Source organism: Aythya ferina (genome assembly GCF_964211825.1).
Source record: "Aythya ferina genome assembly, chromosome: 2".
NCBI lineage: Eukaryota > Metazoa > Chordata > Aves > Anseriformes > Anatidae > Aythya > Aythya ferina.
The window spans coordinates 60071869-60096840 of NC_140297.1; the positions used below are offsets into that span (position 1 = coordinate 60071869).

At 39.0% G+C, this 24972-nt stretch overlaps 1 protein-coding gene across 4 annotated transcripts in view; it reads left to right on the forward strand.

Annotated features, from left to right (window-relative positions):
- Positions 1-10837: 10837 nt before the first annotated feature.
- The window catches only part of VPS41 (VPS41 subunit of HOPS complex), a gene marked incomplete at its 5' end in the record, with an annotated part of 109148 nt that continues 95013 nt past the window's right edge, over positions 10838-24972 (forward strand). Inside the window, 3 exons of one of the 4 annotated variants that reach the window (XM_084509812.1) lie at positions 10877-10948; positions 15049-15087; positions 18146-18244. Coding sequence is in view for 3 of the 4 variants with exons in the window: in XM_084509809.1 (XP_084365935.1) it covers positions 10838-10948; positions 15049-15087 (150 nt within the window). Of the gene's footprint in view, positions 10949-11360; positions 11533-14744; positions 14790-15048; positions 15088-18145; positions 18245-24972 lie in introns of those variants that run through there. The other 3 variants (XM_084509809.1, XM_084509810.1, XM_084509811.1) reach the window with 3 other exon arrangements.

Below are 24972 nucleotides of genomic sequence, written 5' to 3' on the forward strand. Positions count from 1 at the left end.
CAAAAAGAAGCTGCTTAGTCTCCAGAAAAAGCAAACAAAGTATGTTCTGAAGGCACCCATTTCATTTGTTGTGGGCTTTGTTGAATAATGAGCAGAACTGTCATTTGTCTTACAACCTTCCCTCACCTTACCCATCACACTGAAAGATTTAAAATTCTTCTGGAAAGTCTGTGCCACTTCATTTATTATATTGAAAAAAAAAATTAAACACCAACTTTTAATTACTTTTTTAGCATTTTTTCCCCCAATCTAACTGCCTGCCCTTTGGTGCCTAGTATCTTCTTAGAAGATATGACCTGGAAATTTAGTATGGATTGCCACAGACTACATTTACTTCTAATGAGACATAGTTTCTCCTGATCTTTTTCATCTATCTTCAGAGAAGAAAGATAAAAAAAAAAGCTTGTTTCTGTCAGAGTTCGTTCTTTGGTGTCAAGGAAACATGCTGGGTTTTTCCTTCTCTATCTTCTAAGTTTTCACCTTGATCTTGTAAAATATTACAAATAATCCAAATGCATATATTGCTCTGCTGTTTTGTAAATTCAAACTGAATAGTCAAATAGTCAAAGATAATGATAATGATTACCTGAGATTATTTTTCCGTCTTTGAGAAATGCATTGGGTGGTACATTTCCAAATTTCAGAAGACTGGTGGGTGACTTGCAGAGTAAGGCAAATGCAAATTATGAAAGCTGAATCAAGGGCCTTCTGAGGACTTCAAAGGGCTTTGGATCGAGCCTCAAGTTCTTGGGACTTTTCATCTCTAGATATCAAAATACTTCACAACAATCAGTACATTTCATTACTTCAATTTCATTGATGGGGAAACTGAGGTATAGAGGAGTGAAACGATTCTCCCCCCATCATTTAGTGAGCCAGTGGCACATCACAGGAGAGCATGCAGCTCCCATGATTTTCTCTTGCCACCATCTCAATCAAGTTTTCTCACAACTCCCTTACGAAGTAATAGTTAGGCTTGTTACTCAAATAATTTTGACCTCCATCTGATTAAACTCCAAAGTATCAGATTATGTAGAGCTTGACGGAGGAGATCTGTACACCGATCCCTCAGGACTACTGCTAGATGTGCTAGAAAACCTCCAACACCCCATCATGCTGTGCCTGCCACCACAAGCTCTCCTCACGGCAGCTCACTTGCATCTTTTCCTATCACCCTTTGATCCTGCCATCTCTTACTACTACCAGCTACTTCAAGGGACTAGATGGCATCCAAATGAGATCCAGTGTTGATTTAGAAGTCTGTTCTTTCAGACAGAAATTGTATCCCTTCATCTTCGTTCAAAAATAGGTAGCATGCTGTCGTCACAGCCACAATATAAATCGCTAATTATAATGAGGCAGACGCCCATAAAATAAATAACAAGGTCTTAGATTGCCCCGGTCCTGTTTCTTCTAAATCATATCATCTGTTGTACATGTTGGGGGCTGGACTGTCTGCATGATGTTAAATAGTTAAAGGGGAAGCCTGGCACTTTGTCACAGAGGAGCATTCTTAATAGCTGCTGTTTAACACATACCAGGGGAAAAAACAGTTCCGAGTGCCCATTGGATGCAACAGCAGTTAGCTAATAAATACTATTCCCAAGTGATTCACATACAATGAAGTAACCAAAAAGAGCCATGTTAATTTCTATCCTGTTTTCAAGCAAGAGAATAAAATCAATATTTGCTTAATGGAAAAAGGCAATACTCGAGGCAGCCCATGCAGGGAGGAAGGGCTGTCCTGTAGCCAAAGCATAAGGCTGGCAATCAGGGCACAGAGATTTTCCTTTCAAATTGCTTAAAATGAGTGAGTATTGCTCTTTGACTCACTTTTCCTACCTGACTAATGGAAAGTTGTTCTTTGTGGAGGCTGCATGAGGCAAAGAGACGATTACACTTTTCAAGCACTATGGGTATTTGCTGGCCTGGCAGCAAACACTGCGGAGAAAAGTGTTGCAGGTGACCTGTCACTATGTGCTGACAGCAAACCAGGCACCAGTAGAATTGAGGCCGCTTCTTAACATTGTACTAAAAATCTACTTAAATGAAGTGGGAAGGCGAGAACAGGTGCTCTGCTTCTGCTCTGCCCACTTAGATTGCAGCAGGTATAGCCCCTCGATATCTGACCCAACAGGTCATAAAAGTGTTATTATCCACAAAATACCTTCTTGGGGGCTAAAGAATGAGAAGAATGGAAACAATTTATTTCAGATTCAAAAAATTGCTTTTGGGGAGGATATCATCCTATTATTGCTGCGTGGCAGCTGTATTTATCCATATCCATCGTTGAGAGCAATCATCTTGTTAACATTTTTATACTATAACCACAAGCTGCAGGAATGCTGTGGATTCCTCTGAAAGCTGTGTGGCCTTTTTTTCTATGGGATACTCATATCTTTTAAAACCTTCAGAGGTGAATCACTTCCTTTGTAAGGATCATTGACTTCAGCATGACTGTTAACATTTCATTAGTTCTGTTTCCGTGTCAGGGGTTGGTGGATTGTACAGCATTTTTTAAATCCAGACCCTTTGGATAACACAGTGTCAACAGGCTTACATTTGAATTTACTTAAACCTGTTGATACATTATGAGAGCTAGCTATGTTTCCTACATCAACATAAATCTCATTGACATTGTATTTGACTAAAAAGTTATTCCACTCCAGGGTGGAAGGAGGTAAGAGGAAATACTTAAATAGCCCATATATTACCTCAGGCACCACTCACAGGCACTACCCTGCACCCCAGGGAGGTGGATTTTGACTCTGACATTGCTTCATAATCAAGGATTGTCCCAGGGTGAACTGTCAGACTTCAGCTATGTGGTCTGGGGTCAGATCCTGAGGGGATGTAAGAGGATCGGAAGAGATGGTAAGGAAAACATAGCTGTGCAAAGGTGCAGGCTGATAGAGGCAGCTAAAGATGTAATGAAAGAAAGAATGAATTTTAAGAGTTGCTTTTTTTTTTTTTTTTTAACTAGTTTATGATTAGAACATCAGAAAACAGAACACACAGAGAAGATTGTACTTTCAGTAAATGGAGAGGTTGTCTCATAGGTACAAGAATGTGTGATTAAAAGGCCTGATGGTGATAAACTGATGTTTATAACTCATTCTCAGTTATGCTGAGGTCACTTTTATTTAGTTTCCTCTCAGTGTAAAAAGGGTCTGAAATGTAAATGGTTATTTGTGTGAATGTCATAAACAACTAGAAAAAGGGGGGAGTTCACTGAGACAATCAAAGGGTTATTCTGCTGGTCAGGATCCATTCTGCACCTCTGCTCAAACAGGGTAGCACATAGGTGTGGTGGTAGTGCCAGTCTAGAGGCCTACTAGATTCCCTTTGGTGCTCACAGGGCTGTGCAGGCACAGGGGACATTCAATTTAATACTTTGGGCTGCAGGAAAGTTAATCAAACTTCCCTCATGAGTGAAATTGCAGAATCTGTCCCCAGGGAAGATAGTTCAGTTATGTTGTCATACCTGGGAATGAAGGCAGCCTTACATAGTCAGAACATGTGAGCCAGCCGTGTGCCTCTAATTTCATATTCTCATAACTACTGAATGTTCAGACCTCACTTTAATCGGCAATATGGAATATCCGAGTGAAGCCTTAAACCCTTTTTGATGAACAGAAAAACTCATTGAATTCAGTAGAACCGGAATTTTATGTCAGAGTTGTCAAATGACAGTACCTGTAGTTACCTGCTTGGCAGGAGTATAATTGTGACTTTATATATTTATTTTGCTGTTTCTCCTCCATTTTCATGTTTTTAGTTATTTCTTTCCTTCTGCTCCCTGGATCTCAGTTAAACAGTATCACGAAATATATATACAAAGATGGCAAAGTTGAAAATTCACTTCAGAATGTTAGCGTAATGGCTATAACCAGAATATTATGCATGAAAAGCATACAGTTTTCCTGAGGTAGGAACTCTGATAACCTCATCAATCACTTCCTGTGAATTATATACACTACTTAAGTAAGTAGAAAACTAAGTATTTTTCCTTGAGGTTAAGTGTATGTCAAGAAGAAGAAGAAAAGTGTTTTTCACTGTAAATACAAAATAGATTTTCCAGTGATCTATTTAACATTGACTCCATTAAAAACCTTCAATAACAGCAGATCAGAAGAAGTGAGGAAAAATAATTATCAGAAATAACACTTGTGAAGAAAAGGAATAGGAGAGAGTTTTACCAGGCTTGGGTGATTTGACTCCTGAGAGTTAAAGGCAAGATACAACGCAGCTATAAGGTAAATTGAACTTTCTGTATCCAATGATACAGATGCCAATATTTAAAATATGTATTTCTTATACATTAATTATCTGAAGAACAATGGTGAGCTTTTCAAAAGAAGAAAATGTTGGTCTAAATCTTTTTGTACTGAAATCAATAACAAAGTTCCTATCAACTTCACTGGCAACAGGGATAAACAGCTACTTCTAAAAATATTGCTTTATAGGGCCTTTTTTGTGTGTGTGGAGGGAGAAGGCTATTTTTAAAATACGTATAATTTGGTAGGTTATACACCTTTAAACGGTAAAAAATATGAGAAGCTCAAAAGTATCATTTTTGTTTCAGGTGGAAAAGACTTATAAAAGAACTCCAAAACTTTAATGGGGAGATGTGGCATAAATAAAGTGATTTACTGTCTGCAAGACACAGCAAGAGAAGCAGCGCAAGGCAAATATAAGAGAAACTTCATAGTTCAATGACAATTCATTCATTCAATATATATATATATAAATATACCATATTATATTTTCTTCAGGATTTAATCTGATAAAAATTTTACTATTTAGGTAGCGATCTGCTCCTTCAATGTTTTTTTCAAAATTCTTGTCTAAGGTACTTGAACAAATGTTGCTACTGCTGACCCTTTTTGTGTTCATTTATGTCTCCCTCTTGAACATGACAAAACTCAGCACAGACAGAAACACTATTTCCACATTATTTCAGGTACTTAAAATAGGAAACTTACAAAAAAGGAATGGACTCAAGCCAGGCTGCACCAGTTACCTTGGGAACTGGGATTCTCTTGCTGGTGCAACCCGTAGCAAGAATATAGATAGAAGCATCTCATCACTTCAGTAATACCAAGGAGTTCATTATGCCACATAATATATGACAAACAGTTGATCATACTGAATGTGATAAACAGTTCTGCTAAAGTCACACCATAAGCTAGATACATTCTAAAAGAGTATTGCAACCATGACTGAAGTTTTGGATATTGGGATTCTGGATTTTCAATTTCAAATTCCAGAAATGTTAAAAAATTAAAAAATCCTAGGTTCGAGATCTAGGATTATACATAGATGACCTAATCTGTATTTTATTTTATGAATTGGTCTCACTTGTAAAGATGGACAGCAGCTCTTGGCACAGAAAGGAAGTCCAATTTCTAAAATCTAATAAAACCTAAATAAGAACATTGGGATTAAATTTAAGCTAGTTCTAGAGACTCTTGGACCAAGCAGTATCTTAAGATTGCTAAAAACATTATGCATTAATTTTAAATTAGATCACTCTGAGTGTTTTCTTTGGTGAAAATGCTCATTACTCAAATTACATTTATGTTTGACAATAGAATATGTCTCTTATTAGAAACAAATGCAAATGCTGCTTTAAAAAAGATGAAACCAATGAATAATCAGCTAGGAGGAACATATAAATGAGAAGTAGGAGCTATAAAAAGAACACTTAGGACTCCACAACAAGATAAAAAAAACACAAAATATCCTTGAGGCAGAGTGAAAGCATCCATTATAAGTTTATACCTATAGGGTTTCATTTTTATGTTTTGTTTCAAAAAGAAAAAAGCAGTGGGACTAACTGTAAATTTAAAGCTAAAATTCATAAAAATGCATATTATGAGAAGCAGAAAAAAAAAATCAATGTTAGTAGAATTAAAGATAAGGACTGTTTTATTAGGAAGGAGAAAGAATCCTAAAAATGGAATTACAGGTAGAGTCATGGTATGACTTTGATGAGAATTGATGGTAGAGTTATTCACAACAATAAAATAAATGCAAGAGGGATGAGCATCTTGCATTAGTTCAACATTAATACAGTCATTCCAATAGGCACAAATCAAGAAAGATGTTAACAGTTCGGAGATATAGCAGACAGCAGTCACAAAAGTGATTTGCAGGATGTAAAACATCTTTTGTGAAAGACTAAGTGTCACCTTTATATTTAATTTTACAAATAATTAAGAAGTGATTTCATATTAGGCTATGAGTACTCTCACGGGGAACAAAAAGCTGATAACAGTGAACTTTTGAAAGCTGCTGATGGGTGATGACATAATGAACATAATGGAGTGGGTCAAAGCTGACACTAGACAAAATTAAATTTAAATAGGGATAAAGAAAAATCATTATGTACCAGGTCCTGCAATATTAGAACTAAAGGGCACTTGCCAAAACTGATTGGATCCACAGGAGATCTGTAGCAGAGAAATTTAAAACAGAAAAACAAAACAAAACAAAATAAAACCTTCAAGCAGCAGGCGGAGAACTTCTGGGCTTCATTGCCTCAGGAGACTATGGAGGCAAGCAGTGTCAGCACATCCCCAAGAGACAAATTAATGAACGGTGGGTTCATTAACAGAAGTAGTCAGGGATGGCCCTTCTACCATCCATAATGACATGCTGGGGTAAAACAAGGGGAGTGGAGCTCAGCAGTTGGGCTCAAGTGCATTCCTGAATAGTACCTCTTATTGCTACTATTGGAGACCAAGTACTAAGCTAGGTGGACCACCGCAGTGACCTGGTAAGACATTTTTTTTGCATTCTTTATTCTTCTAGCAGTGCGTACAACTGCCCTTGAATGACTTATCGAAGTGCAGGGAGGTCTGCATAATTGGAAATGTTATGTCAAGGATATGTATTATTTTTAAAAAATTAGCACAAAGAGAGGAATAAATTCAGGTAAATCTCATGGCCCATGTTAGGGAGGAGTTCAGATTAAATCATAGGGGTATTCCCATCTGGCTTCATAATCTATAGATCTATGAAATTTTCTTGTAGTATAATCATTTTTCAATTTCAGACTTGCCCCTTCTTGCCCAGACTCTTAATATTTTTAACTATAAGGTTTTTAAGAGGGTCCCTTACTACCTCTCCCTTTATATATACTGCTTGTTTATCTTTAATAAATGGATAATTGTACTGGCTTTATGTTGTTTACTGTTCTTCACACTTTTTCATCTTCTCTGTGTGCTCTACCCAGCACAAGAAGGTATCTTTCAATAAAGATTGCCTGAGAGTGGAGATGAAGAAAGGGAGCAGAAGAAACACAGGCAGGGAGAAAGGGTCAGAGGAAGAAAGAAAAGTCTAAGGGAAATGTTATTCCTGAAGGATTTTAAAATAATTCTCTATAATTTTGAAAAGTCTTTAAATGTCAGGGAACAGAGATCAACCATTTTAAAGAATTTGTAGTAATCTTTCTAATATCCTTACCACTCTCATTTTTATAAAAATGGCAGATTATTTACGTTTAATTATATTTGACACAGTGGTAGGACATAGAGGTAATGTGTACTTCCATTTCTTACCTTGCCTTTTTGGTGATATGGCAAATTGCACAGAGGTAATCTTTAGCTCCAACTAAAGAAGACAGTTACTATGATGTTCACATGGTGCTACTATGTTTAACAAAAAGGTATTTATTTATTCTTGTTAATGACTATGCTATGAAGATTTGCATATGAGTTTAGCTTTATAAGCATGGCTAATCAACTTCAAGTCATTAAAATATATTTATATGTTTTTTGCTTTATAATTAAAAGGGTTTTTGTAGTCATTGGTCTGATACTAATTTCATGAGGAAATTTCATAAAATAAATTTTAGATGTGGACTAAAAAGAAAAAAGTAAACATTTGCAAAACAATATAATGCTAGCAGGTGAAATAGGATCTTTTTTAAAGTACAAAGGGAAGCTATGGTACAAATTGAAAGTAGTTTCACATAAATAATTCTTTGATAGCGAGGGAAAAAAAAGAAAAGCCTCTGAAAGTTTCTTTGAAAAAACAAACAAACAGAAAGAGGAAAGCCTTTGAACTTCTATTGTTCTGACAACAATATTAGCTATGTTTTATCTAGCACAGTGTTTTTAAATGCTATTAAATTACAGACAACACCGCTTTATTCTTCTTTTTTTTTACTGAATAAGTGGTGGTGAGAGTGGAAAGAGATAACTCAGCTGAATATTTTGTTGGATGAATCAGTCCTACTTGAGAGCAACTGAGAGCTCTTGGAGCCTGAAATACAATCTTTACCAAATGGCATGGATACTTGCTACTTGTTATGTTTCGCAGTAGTCAGGGAGAAAGTGTGTTAAAGCAAGAAATAAAAATTCAAGCCAGCATTTGAAATCTGAGTAATGGTCAAGGTCCAAGTTTCAATGATAATTCCAATTTCTGTGGCAAAAGATAAATCAAAAACTCCTGACAGACTTGAATTTTAGAAAGCTTGATGGGGGTGTCAGCATTCTTTTTTACGTGTCCTGAAGTCCTGTCAACTGCATTAAAGAAGGCACTAAGAACATTAAAATCATCATGGTATGGCTGAAATTGTTACTTAAAAAGACTTACGAAAAGTGTTATTTTAGGTGAATCAAGTTAAAGCGAAATTATAAGGTACAGCCAGACTATCACTTGAGATGGATCTGAGCACAAATGCTCCACCTAAACTTAAAAGTGTTCATAATCTTACCAGGGGACCCAAACCTCCCCCCACTTGTACAGTCTCTCATTTGTACAACCAATTTCACCAAAACTTCAGATCTATATGCTGGCAGGCAGTGAGAGAGAACAACTTTTATGGCTAGGCTGGAACATTCACTTCCCTTAGGTGGTACTGTATTTTTCCATTTATGCTGAACTATTTTTAAGTGTTTTCTCTCTGACGGTTGACTGGGATGTTCTCAGGTCCAAGCCCGTCAGATGCTGAGTGTTTTGTGGGAAGTGCTGAAAGATTTTCAGACTCATAAATGTCATTGCAATCTGATGGCTGTCAGCACTTTTGGGGGATGGGTGTGGTAGGGGTAGCAGAATCGGATGTTAACATATTAAATTTTTCTGACACAATAAAAACCTATAATCATGACACATTGAATTCATACCTTAAGCCTAAACAAGAAAAAATACAGTTTTGCCAGACATAAGGAGCATGCTGTAAGTAAATCACATTGTTTACACCACTTATTCTATGTGCAGTGGAAACAAAAACAGCTGTTCTTTGACTGCTCTGTTTGGAACAAATGTGTCCCGTTAGGTGTTATAAAAGCCAAGTTTACAGGATCTGCCATCCCTCCCTTACATTCTGTTTTTCTTGGCAATTATAAAGTCAGTTATTAATGCTTATTACATTTTAAAACATACTACAAAATGTCTTTGTTTAGGAAAAACAAAAATCCACAAAAATGAAAACCAAACCCCCTAATATTTTTTTTTCCTAAATGAGGAAAAAACAAACAAACAAAACAAACAAACAAACAAACAAACAAACAAACAAAACAGCAGGCAAAGTTTCCTTTCACTAGCTATACTCTGTCTTCAAGTACCAGATAAGACACATCCTGGCTCCATTGACAGCAACACGACTAAGATTCAAGGAGGTCAGAATGGGACTGGAATGAGTTTTCTATGTATAGATAACACAGATATCAGCAAACGTCTCTCACAGTCTCTTACAGAAGTTTATTAAGCCTCTTCTTGAAATTAGCTACGTTTCTTGCCAGCAAGGTTCTTCTGAGGACCTCACCTGTCTGATACATGGGAATCTACTTCTCATTTCCAGCTGAAATGCATCAGCTGTTTTCAAGCTGGCGACTATTTCATCTTGTACCTTTCATTTTAATAGCTCATTTTCTTCTTCAGCTCCCTATTATTTCTAGACTGGAGAAACCAATAAAACAGGCCCTAAATTTCTGTGATCATTTCAGATGTGCCCCCTTTCATCTTGAATTCATCTTTTTGGACCACAGGTGGCTTGAAATTCAGTTTTTCCCAGATGAGGTTTCAACAATATTTTGTACTATGGCAGCCAAACATCTTCTTTGTGGAGTCCCTTGGTGTGTATGACCAGGATGGCATTTATAAATTTCTTTGCTAGGGTATCCTGATAGGCCATAGACATCTGGTAATGGTTGAAAAAAGTAGTCATGATAGTTATATGTTCTTGTATTAATACTTTTGACTTGACAGCTCTCCCTCAGCCCAGTGTCAGCCCCTCAGTTTGTCTTTAAGGGACAGTTGCATTTCCTTTGTCAAAACCCAGGCTATTCCTATTTTTTTTCAGAAGCATAGAATGATATACCTGACTTCCAGTGCCATGGTAATACTCTCTGAATTTAATTTGCAATTCATGGCCTTATGGTCATTGGGTTCCAGCATAGCAGTCTAGATTTCACTTTAGTAGCCAAACTAAGCCACGTTTTAAATTCATTGACTGCAGCAGTAAGGACTTTGTACACAGTAGTTCCAGCTTAGATTTGAGCCCTCTCCACTGACAGAACTTGAGTGATACAAAGTGCAGCCTACTCCTTTTTAGCATTGGTTATGTTTTTAACATGTTGAAAAAGTAGCTTGGAAGTAAGCAAGGCATTTGGATCTGTTTTAAAAGAGAAAACACAGCAGCTCTTAGAACTGCAGAAAGAGATGCTGGCTTTGTAAGGCCCTTCTGGCCCTACAGCCCAAGCTCAGGCGGGCACCAATAAACGCGCCTTGCCCTCACGGACTGGCCGACACACTTGGGACCGGCCCTCGGCATCGTGTGGCTTAACAAGACGGACAGAAAGACGTCTTGTTAAGAAAGACGGACAGAATGCAGCAAAAACCTCCCCATACTACATTTCCCAGGGTGCCTCCGCCCCACCGCCTTCCTGTCCCTCACATGACCGCCGCCGGCCGCGCCATGGCGGAAGCCGCGGAGAAGGTAGCGAGGGGCGGGCAGGGCGCTGCCCCGCCGCGGAGCCGGGGCAGGAGCCCCCGGGGAGCGGGGAGCGGGGCCGGGGAGGCCCCTGGAAGCGGCGGGGCAGGGTCCCCGAGGGGCCAGGGGGCGGCGGTCCGAGCCTTGCTGCGCCTGGGGTAGAGAGGGAGAGAAGGTGGAGGAGGGGGGAAGGTGTTTGGGTAGTCCCCGGGGGCTGGGTGTGAGGGTGGGTGGGTGGAAGGCAGCTGGCAGCCTCGTCGAGTCAAGGTTAGGGGGGTAAAGGGAGGGAAGGGTCCTTCTCAGCCCCAAAAGGGGCCCTAGATGGGGCTGAGAACCCTAAAAGGGGTAAGAAACTCGCTTGTGCCTTGTGGTGCAGGGAATGTGGGCGAGTGCATTTCAGCAGGGGAATCTTCCCAGGCAAACAGGGACAGTTTGGAACTTGTGATCCCCACCTCTCTGAAGTGAGTGGCCTCATAAAGCTCCCCTTTTCCAGATGGCTCCTTCCCAGGAAGACAAAATGCAAGCTAGCAATGAAGTTCCTCACTACTGTGAATACTTTCTCAGTTTCCTTTCCTTTTATTTTTGACAAGGTAACTTCTGTCTCTCTTAAAAGCCTTAGTGTGGCCGATCTTTAAAAATCTTCCAGGGAAGTTTCTCTTGTTTGGGAAAAGGCATTTGGTTTACGCATTTTCCGCTGTCAGGGGTTTTGTTTTAGGGGCTGGCTTCTCTTGGGGAGGCTTCATTGCCTGATATGGTGAATTTTTAACTGTAACAACACTGAAGAGAGCTCTCAGGATAAAACCAACCCTGATAAATCTTCTTACCTTCTACAATAACATAAGAGATTAAAGCAGTCTGTGTTTTGCAAACTTTCATTATTGTATCTTACTCGTTTCTGTTGATTTTTCCGTGTAGAATATGCACAGGTGTACTGGAAGGAAGGTGTATATCGCTGTGTAGGTGGATGTTGGCACAGTTTCTTGGAAATCCAAGTTCATAATTTTCCCTTCCCAGCAGATCTAAGTTATGAGACTAAAAATATACTTGGTAACATCTGGTTTTGTAAGTGAAGGGAAAACTCTATACCTGTTTTATTAGATAGGAAAATCTATTGAAAGCTTATGTTGGATCTACTAAATGAGAGATTATAAGGGTCAGAGGTTACTTTGCATTTCTGTGGTGTCCTCATCCGTGTTGCCTTTCTCTATTCTTAGGCTGCTTGAGCACGAGCATTTGCCAGCTGACTGGAGTGCACCACTGATTTTCCCTTAGAGTATGAGACCTACCAGTGACAGTCATTCCTACATGATTTGAGATTCTGGCTATCTACAAATCCCTGTTGAGGGATTTCCTTTCCACAATTACAAGACTACTAAAAAGTAGAAGTGGAGTATAATCCTCTTGGTTCGTGCATTTGGTGGGAGGGGGAAGTAACCTGACAAAACCCCAGGGTAGTCGTAACTGCAGTTTGCTGTTCCAGTTTGCCTGTGCGAGTGGGAGAAGTCAAGCAGAAAGCTTTTCACAGAAAGTTGCTAGCGAAGTGAGTTGGTAGGTACGAGTCAATCCTAAATGCGTTCAGCTAAGTTGTTGTCAAGGAACAAATAGGAGGAAATTCTTCACTATGAGGGTGGTGAGGCCCTGGCCCAGGTTGCCCAGAGAAGCTGTGAATGCCCCATCCCTGGAGGTGCTCAAGGCCAGGCTGGATGGGGCTTTGGGCAACCTGGTCTGGTGGGAGGTGTCCCTACCCATGGCAGGGGGATTGGAACTGGGTAATCTTTAAGATCCCTTCCAAACTACTCTGTGATTTGTTTCCTATGCCAAGACTCCCTTTGAATTACTGAATGTCATTTTCCCTAGTTAATCATAAAGGCCACTAACTATTTTCTTGAATTTCAGTGCCAGTTATGAAACTTTGTAGCCACAATCGCAGTAGCTTTCAAATACAGCAGCGTTAACAGTATTTTAATATGGGACTGGTAGCAGTCCCAGATCAAAACACATTCATCATCTGAATCAACTTCTGGTGTGCCCTGATTTCGTAGGCCAATATTTTCCAAGGATGTCCTTTAACATAACAACTTAAAACAAGAAAGATTACACTAAATCTTAAGTGACTGGTGGATATAAGGATCAACAAGTGTAACAGTGGGCTTTGTTATTCCACTTGGGGTGTGTCTGTCTGTCTGGTGTTTACATAGTGAACTCACCCTCTTGTCACTTTCTTCCCCTGCATGTGTTTTCCTGAATAGTCAAAACAATTAGGAACTGGGGAAAAAAATAAGTGTTATAGCAGCACTACTAGCAAGTCCTGTGTAACAGCAAAAATGTCACTTTTAGTTATTGCATGTTTTTTTGGGGGGGGAATAGATCTTTTTTTTTTTTTTTCCCAAACAAATTCTTCTTTTGTTATCAACTATGAGAATTGTGTTAGAATATCAACATGGTATATCTAATGGTTTTGATGTATAAAGCGGTTGAGTATGCAACTCTTAGTGTCCCTGAAAAAAAAATAAAAAATTCTGTTAGGAATCTGGTGATCTTTTGCATTGGACTTTGTGTGTTATTGCTTGTCCTATAGGCCAGCAATGTTGCATCATGATATTTTAGTTCTTGTGTCATTTGGTTGTTATTGTTGAGTAGAATTTAAGATGCAGAGATTCTATATGACAAAATTGCTGTTTCCTGAGAAGTAACTGTGTTTAGTGAGTGGAGACAGTGAGAATGACAAAGAACTAGTGCTACACAAAACGTCAAACCCAGACTTGAAAAGATGCTTAGGTTTTAATCCCTCTTCATCTGTCCTTGACTCCCATATCCTTTCCAATTGGTGTTTCCCTATTCAAGTCATAAATACAGACTAGGCAAATAACCCTTCTGTGGGATACATGTTTTAGAGGTGGACATCACTGTGTTAAGTATGATGCAGGAAATGAGAGGGCAGCAGTCATGGTAACATCTTGTTTCAGGTAGGAAATAAAAATAGTGCTTGTCTTCTCCCCCATCCACATCTCTTCTGATCAGTTGTGATGGTCACTAAAGGCAAACCTCCTGTAATGCACTCGAGGCATTTGCATGCATTTGCTTTCTGCCTAGAGGTCACAAGCAGTGCCTTTTATAAATAAGGAAAATAAATAAAGGTAGCAAACTAAAGATGACACTGGTCAGTGGTGCATTAAATTTTCTTCCCCTTCCATTTCTCCTTAAGCCGTTGGTAATTGTCTCTTTTTTTTGCCTTCTCTTATGAAATTCCCTACCTATTTATTTTATTGTCCAGATATTATCTCATAGGCTTATAGGAAGTTGCTGCCTCCTCTCCCGCTCATTCTTTACTTATATCATATTTTGTTGTTAAAATGCTTACATTCACTGTCAGCGTATTAGCTGTAACCTTTTATTGCTATTGATAATGATAAATACGTTAAGTAAATCTTCATTTTGCTGACCTCTTTGAGGAGGCATTGCATCAGCAGATTTTATCAGTGGACAGGTGAGAGATTAGCAGAAGTCGACTTAAATTTTTTTGTAGGACAGTAAGATTCACTGTCTTGCCAGAGAGTGATGTTTTAAAGGTGCCGTTGCTTCAAAGGCAAGAGAAAGGCACTTGGTTTGCATTGATGTAAGATGGGAAGGAGAAAGTCATTCAATGCTGATTTCTATGGATAATGTCTTGAAGTTAATTTTAAAGTAAGTGAACTAATAGTTGAATACAAGAGCTAGTTGCTAGATAACCAGAGAATGCTGTTCTGCCGTGTGAGTCAAGGCATGAGGAGACATTGCAAAACTTACTGCTGCTTCTTAGGGGAGGGAAACTTCACAGATGATGCTGTTCACGCTCTCTTTTAGCCAGGTAACCAACTATAGTCACATAGTCAGCTGGTGCCACTGAGTGTCAGTGTGGCACTAGATTACATGTGCATGAATTGGGGATGAATGCAAAGGATAATTTCTGACGTGTTCAGAATCACTCTGAACTTTGAGTTGCTCCCAGTTTTCTCATGCCTCTTAATAAAGGTGTAAAAAGTACTTAGAAGGGGAACTGTTGCTCAGTTGTCAGCGTTATGTATGCACTTACCTAATTTTCCCTATTTTTTTTGCATTGTTTTCAGGAAAGTGGGTATAATGAAGAATCAACAGATGAATCTGAGGTAAGCCTGCTTAAAGTCCTTGGTATCTGAATCAGTATTAGTGCTGCTACTTTGTCGGTGTGAAAAAATACCATGCTTTTTGTTTTTTCTTTGGTATCTGCTTACTTAAAAGTTGTGCTGGTACTATATAGCAAGGGTGTTAAGCTGCACTTCAGGTATTTAAAAGGAGCTGTGATTTGCTAGTAAGTTCTTCCTTGTATTTAAAAAAAAAATACACAATCACCAAATTGTAGTAAAATGAATTAGGCTGAGAGAAAGATTCATGTGTATGCACTTTTGTTTGAAAATGAAACAAATGAAAAATTAATTGACAGTGTAATTATATATTCAGTGGTAATACATTAAAGTAGTTCCTGTGTTATTTAATAACTTCAAGGCCTGTATTTAATCATGCTCTGTAAAGTCTCTGTTCTTGAGATTGCATTTTGTCAAGAACTGTCTTGTGTTCGAGAGAGGTCTGTCTACCTGCTGGAAAAAGTGGACTAGGGTGAGGAGAGAAAGAGAACTACAGAGAACTCAAGAATTTGTCTGGGGGCAATACTGTAGTAACTCCAAAGCTGCAATCATTGAAGGGATCATAAGATATTTGACATGAGATACATGACTTCAGCGTGTTCTAGGGTGACTATAGGAAGGAAGAAGTTGAGCAGCTTCAGTTGAGACCACCAGCAAGAACAGATTTTAGAGCATGTTATTAGCTTGACTGAGCATTTTCACCCATTATGTATATAAATGAAAGTAGCTCCTAGGCTTCCAGAACTTTAAAGGATTTGCTGGTAGGAAGATTTTCTGTGCTTTTTCTAATGCCAAATCTTCATGCTTTCTATTTAAGTTCAAAGGAGGTTTAAATCCTAATTTCCAGAATGGTGGATTCTGCAGAGGCTGTGGTGGTGGCTTTTGAAAGAATCCTTGTGCAGAGGACAGTAGCTTTGATTGTGGGATAACTTATTCCTCTGCCTTTCATGAGTGGCTGTGGTGGCACTGTAGGGCGTTCCTAGTGATCAGCAAGGATTTCTTTGGCGTATTTCTTTTCCTGCGTGTTGCTGTTTGGGACAGCTGCTGGGACCAGACTCTTTTTGCCCAGCATGAAATGGTTTTGTTCTAGAGCTATGTTGGATGTGGGGGGGGGGCTTAATGAGGTGAAATACACATTAACAGTGACTGGGCCAAGTACTCAGCATTTTGTAGAAAAATAATCTCCCAAGGGCTGATGTTCGCAGGATAGTGAGCATGGCTACCTGTCAAGATTTTTCTTCTTGAAAGTCGATTGCAAGGAGGAGCTTGGTTTAGTAGTACTTTAATAGCTTTTCAACACAGCCCATTACAAATTAAGTATTTACAGTGGTATTAGTATAATTAGGTTGCCAGATCACTGGCATTTTTTCTTTGTTTTCACTTCAAGAAATAATAGGCATCATACAGCTTTTGCAATATCAAAGGTGGTATAAAAACAGCGGTAGAACCACCAAGTCTGAATGTTGTTAGTGTGTGCTTATATTGTTTGAAGCACGGACAGAGATAAGATTGAACTGGTGGCTTTGCTCTTACTTCTTGTGATTGTAAAATTGTATGATGTTTTTTTTGGGTGGCTCATAGTTTGAATAATTGGGGATGAATCCTATGGTGATGGTACTAGAATCTGGGACTAATCCTTGCTGTCAGTGTTGTATGTGATCTATTTAAAATAGTATTTATGGCATAGATTTTGTTGAAGTCTTGCCATCACAATAATAAAGATTTTTACATATACAATTGGTTGCACTTAACTTCATTTAAATGCTTTCCATACAATTGAAAATTACTGCTGTTGGTTTCAGTAAATATGTGATGCGTATAAGTTATACTACAAGAATATTTTCTACTATGGAGGAAGATAAATTTTAAGTAACTTCTTTTGAGTAAATCACATCCCTGTCTGAACTGGATGCATAAGCAAAATATGGAATGTTTTTTTCAGTGCTTTTTATACTGCTTTGCCATTGCCTTAGTACAGAGTCAAACATGCAGTGATTCTTTTCGATGCAGCAACTCCTTTAGTGTGATTCCTTTATTAGCTCTTAGTAAATAACATGCTAATCCTAAGTTGCTACTTGCTTGATTTGATTTGAATGAAATGGTCTTTAACAAATGCCAGGATGCTCATTAGCACAGGCTGGAGGTAAAGCTTTACAATAGGCCTCAAATGGGAGAGTCTGTAAAAATGACTGTTTTGAATGTACATCAGCTAAGAGTCCCCTTTTTGTAAGTTTGGTTGCAACTTTTGCTTCTCAGGAAGTTGAGTTCTTAAGCCTGTTTAAATGGTTTTAATACTCGCCAGCTGTTTGTCAGAATGTGTAAAGTTCAGAGGTGTTAATTAGCAGAGGTGATGCGTATGTTCAGATGTTAAACAACTATCAGGATCCTCACACTGAGAAGCCTGATCATGTCAGCACTTACCAGGAAAGATCTACAGCATTTCTGTAACTACAGTACAACTTAGACTTTATTTCATATACTTACGTCTGATATGGGATTTTATAAACTTTATTTTCCTTTAGACAGACTCATATGATGAGGAAGCATCATATATTTTAATTCTGTATTTTAATTCTCAAGAGAAAAAACTGTATTTCTGCTGTGCTCTTGAAGCACAATCATTTTCTCTTTGTATCTTCTCCTTGTTTGTTTTTCCTCTTTGGTTAGTTTGTTTCAAATTGTGCTTATTAAGTATACTTGCTTTACTTCCAACCCCATCATCAAATGGGCTGCATTTGGGGCTGAGCCTGAGCAGCTTTGTTTGGTTGAAAATTCCTAGCATAATTAGGTTTCATTAGCTTACTTAATTTTATTTTACAGCACCTGGAGCTGCATGTTTTGACTGTCACATATGATGAGACCTTAAAAACAGATAATAAAGAAATCTGACTTTTGCCTGTTCATAAACTGTGGAGAAAAAAAAATCTGCATAAATTATGTATAGCCTGAGTCTGAATTTCTGTTTTGAAAATATTTTTCTTTTTTTGTAATGTGTCTGTTTCTTTAACATATTACTTTTCTTAGCTGAGCTGTTTTCTGTCAGGCAGATCCTTCTTAGATGTTGCCAGTGAAGCAGCAGAAGATGATGCTAATCAAACTAAGGAAGTACTTGAGATTTCTTCAGTAGCAGTGCAACATACTGGTAAAGTGGGATGCACAATAGTATTTTTCTTGTATTGAAGTTGCTGCTGCTACTTAGGCTGTAATTTGGTTTTAGAAGGCTTTTATTTTAATGAGAGAATTGTATTATATTACATAATGGACCATGATGGAGTGAATTAAAGACAATTTTATTTTACATGAAAACAAGTCTTTTTTTTTTTTTAAAACTTAAAATAAGGAATAGTTAGATTACAATAGCCCATACAGCACTATGTAAGGTGAAGTTAACCCATGAGTCATTTGCATTCTCTGAACAGAGTTCTTGTGTTTGTTAATTCAAACAAAAGCTTTCTAAAGAGTCAACTTTAGTCTTCCTGAAGTTCCTCTCTCTGAACCTCCGTGCTGTTCTGCACTGCATTGATGTATTGTGATGATTTGGTTTGTTGGTGCTGCACGATATGAAACTTAAAATTCACCATCTGACATGGTGAAATCTTATGAGATCAAGCAGATTTTATTTTTTGTCTTCACTGTATAGATAGAGCACAAAACATTCTCACTGAGAATTAATTTGTATTGATAAAGGCATATCATTTACGTTGCATCCTTGGAAATTGCTGGTCTGCATAAATTAGTAGCAGTTGTTCCATGTGTACCTTGCATGCAGAAGTGTTTTGAATCAGGTCTTTGAGTCCTGGGACCTTTGGCTCCTGTCTCAGCCTCAGACTTGGTGTACTGGCTTAATTATGCTCTTCCTCTTTCCTATCCTACCCCACTTATGAAATGGAGCAGTAGTTTCTTACCTCTGACAAGTTTCTTAGCTCATGAAACACTTGTTGTCAGTATGAGATTCTGATGAAATGAAATTTGGGAAGTATCAAAAACCAGAACCTTCCAACTTGATGAGGGAATTGAAGTTAACTTCCTGAAGTTTGGTTAGTCAGTCTTTAATGTTTTCTCTTCGTTTTTAATTTACTGGAGTAGATTGCCCTGGTCCAGTACTTATTTCCTTTACAGGAAGGACCTTTGCAAAAAGAAGTGTCAGTGGAATCATAAAACTAGTTCTTGTGCCTGTAAAACGATTCTATGATTATGTAAAGAATTACACTTGATTTTTGTATGGGCTGCACTGCATGGAGGGTAAACTCTTTGATTTGGATTCTTGACCTATTAAAGGAAACTACCAACTAAAATGGCAGATGCTTATGTTCTGCAAACAGTTTTGAAGAATAATAATTTGTTTTCTCAGAATTAAAATGCTGTGTAAATATGCGTATTTCTCTTTTTTTATTAGGTACTTCTGTTTGTTACGGTTCATGTCTCTCTTCTGTATAGCATTGTATGTTTCAGTTCTAGCACTTCCATTTTTATGTTCCCTAGTCTCAGTTTTCTGGCCTGTTTTCTGATCTTTGATCACTGCTACGTTGTGAAAGGGATATATTTGTTCATTAAATTTATTCTGTTAGCTATTTAAACACTATTAATGTATTAATAAATTCTAGGAGAATTTGTAGTGGGGAAGTATTTTAGAAATTCTTGTTTAACACAGTGTTCAAACAGTTTATGTTGGCTTACAACTGTCCCTCACCTTTACACTTTTTCCACTGAAATTGGTGGTGTTTTTGTTCTTTAAGGTTTTAAAAACTGTGATCTGAACTTGAGCGTAGTTAGGAAATACGTAAACGTTAACAGGAGGACAACTAAAAAGCCTTGATGTTTTCTTTTCCTTTTCAGTGCACGCCAGATCTAAGTCTTGTAGGCTAGGTCTGGATTAGGTCAAAGCAATTAAATCATTTCAAGTAAATAAAGCATCTGGTTAAAAAGGCTCCTTGTCATACTCTGTTTCCATCAAAATGCTCTCTTAACATGGAGGGTTGATCATTGGGCTGGAAGAGGTGAGCTCTTCTGCGGCTAGTAGTTTTTGAAGGAGCATCACCATTGCAACAGAAAATGAATGAGAAGTAGACTTGGCTACTGTAGCTCAGCCCAACCTGCATTTTTTTGTTTTCTGTCTGACCTTTGGTAAATCATTTCATGTCATCATCCTTCCTGTATTTATCATTGAATAGCTTTACATTATAGTTGCCATTTTTCTCTTCCTGTTGTTTTAAAAATATAAAATGGGAGGAAAATGCGCAAGAACGTTTCACATACCTGAGCAATCTGGAGAGAGATTGCTTCTCCCCGCATGGCTTTAAGTGAAATTGGCCTTTTAAGTAGGGAGAACGGAAGGAAAAGAGATATAAATTCTAAATAGAAAGTTATCCTCCTTATTAATGAGAAAAAGTATCATGCAAATAATTTATCAATTTGAGTCAGTAGGATGAGCGTGGTGAATTATTTATTGAAGTTTAAATGGAATCTTTTCATACATTAATTTGAAAAACAAGTTTGCAGTGACTAGTAACTAACATTATAATATACATCGTTAGAGGATTGACTTGCAGGAAAAAAATGGATTATTGCTAAGTTCTTTTAATATCTTCTAGTTTTCAGTGAAAACTAGATACTTCCTTTAATGAGCTATTAATATTAACCAGAAGTGCCTGTTCTGTCTGTGTGTTGTGGAATACATAAAAAGTCAAAATGCTGCTGAGCATGTTACATAAATTAAATGCAATTGCAAAACTAGTGTGTTAACGGAGTATGCAGATGTGGCCTTTCCAAAATACTAAATGCATTCATCTGGGCGGAATAACACTTTGAGTGGAAAATTGAAAGTAGTGGGAAAACTCAGCTATTTCCTTTCAGCTTTCACTGTAGCGAGTGGGTAGAAGTAACTTTAAAAACTACTGTTCCCAAAACTGCACTGAAGGGTTTTCATGTGCAGTACATCACATGGTGGCAACCGGACTGCTCAAGTGGTGTTCATGGAGGAAACAAATGTTTGCCCAAGTTCCTTACTCAGCAAACGGAAAGTACGAGTAGAAATGTGTAGTTCCACTGAGATTTGAACTGCTTGGATTTTTCACTGCTGGAGTTGGCTTGAGACATGGAAGATAAAACAGCCTGTCCTGTGCTGCCTCTGTGTACGGCGCAGTTGAAGCGGATGGACTGACCCTGTGCTTTTGAGCACTGAAGTGGATTTAAAAGTTTTCGCGTACTCTTTGCTATGCACAAAATTACCAGTAAAATAAAAGAAACTTACAGGAGTTGTATTGAAACCAAATCACATGCTATATAGGCTTTACTACTTTTTTTTTTTGTACATGTGATTTATGATGATTGCTCATCTGCAGTGTGTCATCTGCGTTATTTCTGCTTCACAAATTGGCTGATGCCCAGCTCCTTCAAACCTGTGCAAATGAATCCTCAGTTGGTGTTCCACAAATACAGTGTGACATTCTGCGTATCACAACGTTTTTGAGAAGAAATAAAATGCTCTCTGCTTTGCCTTTCATCTGTGTGTTATTTCATACTCTGAATGCAGCCCGTTTTGATACATATTCACTGGCAGAAGTATCATCGTAATTCCTTGCTCCTGGTGGATATCTGCATTTTCCCAAAGAGGCTGAGGGATTAAGTAAATCCCTGTAGAAAATGCATGGGGAGAACAGAAAACAGCTGTGTGAAATTTCAACATCGTAATCCATGTTTGCCAATTTTACAGCCAGATACTGGCAAGCTATTTGTGTATCTATTTGTGTAAGAGGAATCATAAAGGAACTGGATGGAAGGTTATTCACTCCACTTCTTTCACTGAGCTAGCATTACTGTATTTTCACCAGAGAACTAGAGGAAAATGTTTGTTAGCACCTCAAGGTACAAGCGTGACTTCATAGTTTAGAAATTTCAGTCTTTGTGTCTTTTTGTTTTGTGTAGCAATGGTTATGGAAGAGAAAGTAATTGTACAGCCAGGCAGCTGGATTTATGTATTTATTCTGAGTGATTTTAGCATTTATTCCAAACTAATTATCACAGAACCTGTGTTTAAATACTGTCAAAAGTGCACAGGCTGCTGCATTTTGCACTGTCACACAAGTGTTCCGCAAAAGTGAATAGCCAAGGTTTTATAAAGATAATTATGTACCCCTTGCCCACCTTAGTAATTTTTTTCTTTATTGATATTACTAACCAGTTTATCACTTCAGATCAGTAATTGTATAATTTGGCTCTTTTTTTTTAAAGGAAACTGTCTTTTCAGGTTTTGTTTGATTCAGCTTTTTGTGGGAACAAACTTTTCAGTATTGGAGTTCCAGAGTAAAAGAGGTTTGCATTTTCTCAGTCACTTTTAGCCTCCATGAAGTCTGGTTAAGCACACAGTGTTTAAATTTGGCACAATAAATACGACGACAACTTGCAATGAAATCTTGTTCTAGTTCCTTTATTACCTAACAAACTGAGCTTTTGGGGGTTAAAGGCCTTACTCTGAGTTTTTCTTAGCATCCTTCTAGTGTTAGAGAGTTGATTGCACTGAGAGACATTGAGTCAGGATCCTAATCCTGAAAATAGCATGGGTAGTCTCTTTATCACCGAGACAGGAACAGGAGTCTGGAAATCATATCCTAGGGATGGAGAGAGTGAAGATGAAGCTTTACTATGCAATAGGTGTATATCTTCTAGTATAATTCTCTTTGTTGGCTCAATGTCACTTGTTTTTTCAGCACAAGTGGATATAGGTCCCCAAACAGCGAAGGATGGAGAGCTCTCTTCTGGTTTTGCTTTTGTGTTTGTTTCCTTTTTCTTTTAAAAAGAGGTAAAACGTAGAAATGAGCAGCTGGGAAGGTGATATTCGAGATGCTTCCTTGCAAATAAAGTGAAATGTTGCATCATTTCAGGACACAGGGATCTGTTTGAAAAGCAAATGTAGCCAGATCTACTTGAAGATCTTTAATTTATAACTTTGAGGAGTTACCTTGCTAGGAGTGAATGGGCTTCTGATTGGCAGTTTGTGTTTCTTTGTTATACCAAGTAGAGACACACTTCCGCTTTTACAATAATGAAACACAAATGTTAGAAACTATTTGTGTTGTGAATTTTCAGCTCTTTTTATTAGAAATAATGATTTTCCTTTAACAATTCTTCACAATAACTGGGACCTAAATACTGATTTTGAGAAGAAACCCGAGTTTGGGTATGGGCTTTTATCAGCAGTCCTGGCTATCGGGGGAGGTCCCAATCGACTGGCGGCTAGCAAACGTGATGCCCAGCTACAAGAAGGGCCGGAGGGCAGACCCGGGAAACTACAGGCCTGTCAGTTTGACCTCAGTGCCAGGAAAGCTCATGGAGCAGATCCTCCTGAGAGTCATCATGCAGCACTTGCAGGGCAAGCAGGCGATCAGGCCCAGTCAGCATGGCTTTATGAAAGGCAGGTCATGCCTGACGAACCTGATCTCCTTCTATGACAAAGTGACGCGCTGGGTGGATGAGGGAAAGGCTGTGGATGTGGTCTGCCTTGACTTCAGCAAGGCTTTTGACACCGTCTCTCACAGCATTCTCCTCAAGAAACTGGCTGCCCTAGGCTTGGACTGGCGCACGCTTCGTTGGGTTAGAAACTGGCTGGGTAGCCGGGCCCAAAGAGTCGTGGTGAATGGAGCCAAGTCCGGTTGGAGGCCAGTCACTAGTGGCGTCCCCCAGGGCTCGGTGCTGGGGCCGGTCCTCTTTAATATCTTCATCGATGATCTGGACGAGGGCATCGAGTGCACCCTCAGTAAGTTTGCAGATGACACCAAGTTAGGTGCGTGTGTCGATCTGCTTGAGGGTAGGAAAGCTCTGCAGGAGGATCTGGATAGGCTGCACCGATGAGCTGAGGTCAACTGCATGAAGTTCAACAAGGCCAAGTGCCGGGTCCTGCACCTGGGGCGCAATAACCCCAAGCAGAGCTACAGACTGGGAGAGGAATGGTTGGAGAGCTGCCAGGCAGAGAAGGACCTGGGAGTGATGGTGGATAGTCGTCTGAATATGAGCCAGCAGTGTGCTCAGGTGGCCAAGAAGGCCAACAGCATCCTGGCTTGTATCAGAAACAGTGTGACCAGCAGGGCTAGGGAGGTGATCATCCCCCTGTACTCAGCGCTGGTGAGGCCGCACCTCGAGTACTGTGTTCAGTTTTGGGCCCCTCACTACAAGAAGGACATGGAGGTGCTTGAGCGGGTACAGAGAAGAGCAACGACGCTGGTGAGGGGCCTGGAGAACAAGTCCTACGAGGAGCGGCTGAGGGAGCTGGGCTTGTTCAGCCTGGAGAAGAGGAGGCTCAGGGGCAACCTTATCGCTCTCTATGGGTACCTCAAGGGAGGCTGTAGCGAGGTGGGGGTTGGCCTGTTCTCCCACGTGCCTGGTGACAGGATGAGGGGGAATGGGCTTAAGTTGCGCCAGGGGAGTTTTAGGTTAGATGTTAGGAAGAACTTCTTCACTGAAAGGGCTGTGAGGCACTGGAACAGGCTGCCCAGGGAAGTGGTGGAGTCACCATCCCTGGAAGTCTTCAAAAGACGTTTAGATGTAGAGCTAAAAAGGGGAAATAAACCAGGGAAATGGTTTAGTGGGGACTGTTAGCGTTAGGTCAGAGGTTGGACTCGATGATCTTGAGGTCTCTTCCAACCTAGAAAATTCTGTGATTCTGTGATTCTGTGATTTTATGACTCCCATGACAGGAGTGGTGAAAATGTTTTTTTTGTGGGAGCCTTCCTTCAAATATTGTGGTGACAGAAACAAATACTAAAGAAGTCGGATGTTCCAACGGAAGAAGCCCGACTTATAAGACTTTCCAGACCAAACCTCCTTCCTCTTCCCATTTCTGACCAGAACTGGTCATGATTTTCAAATAAAGCGATC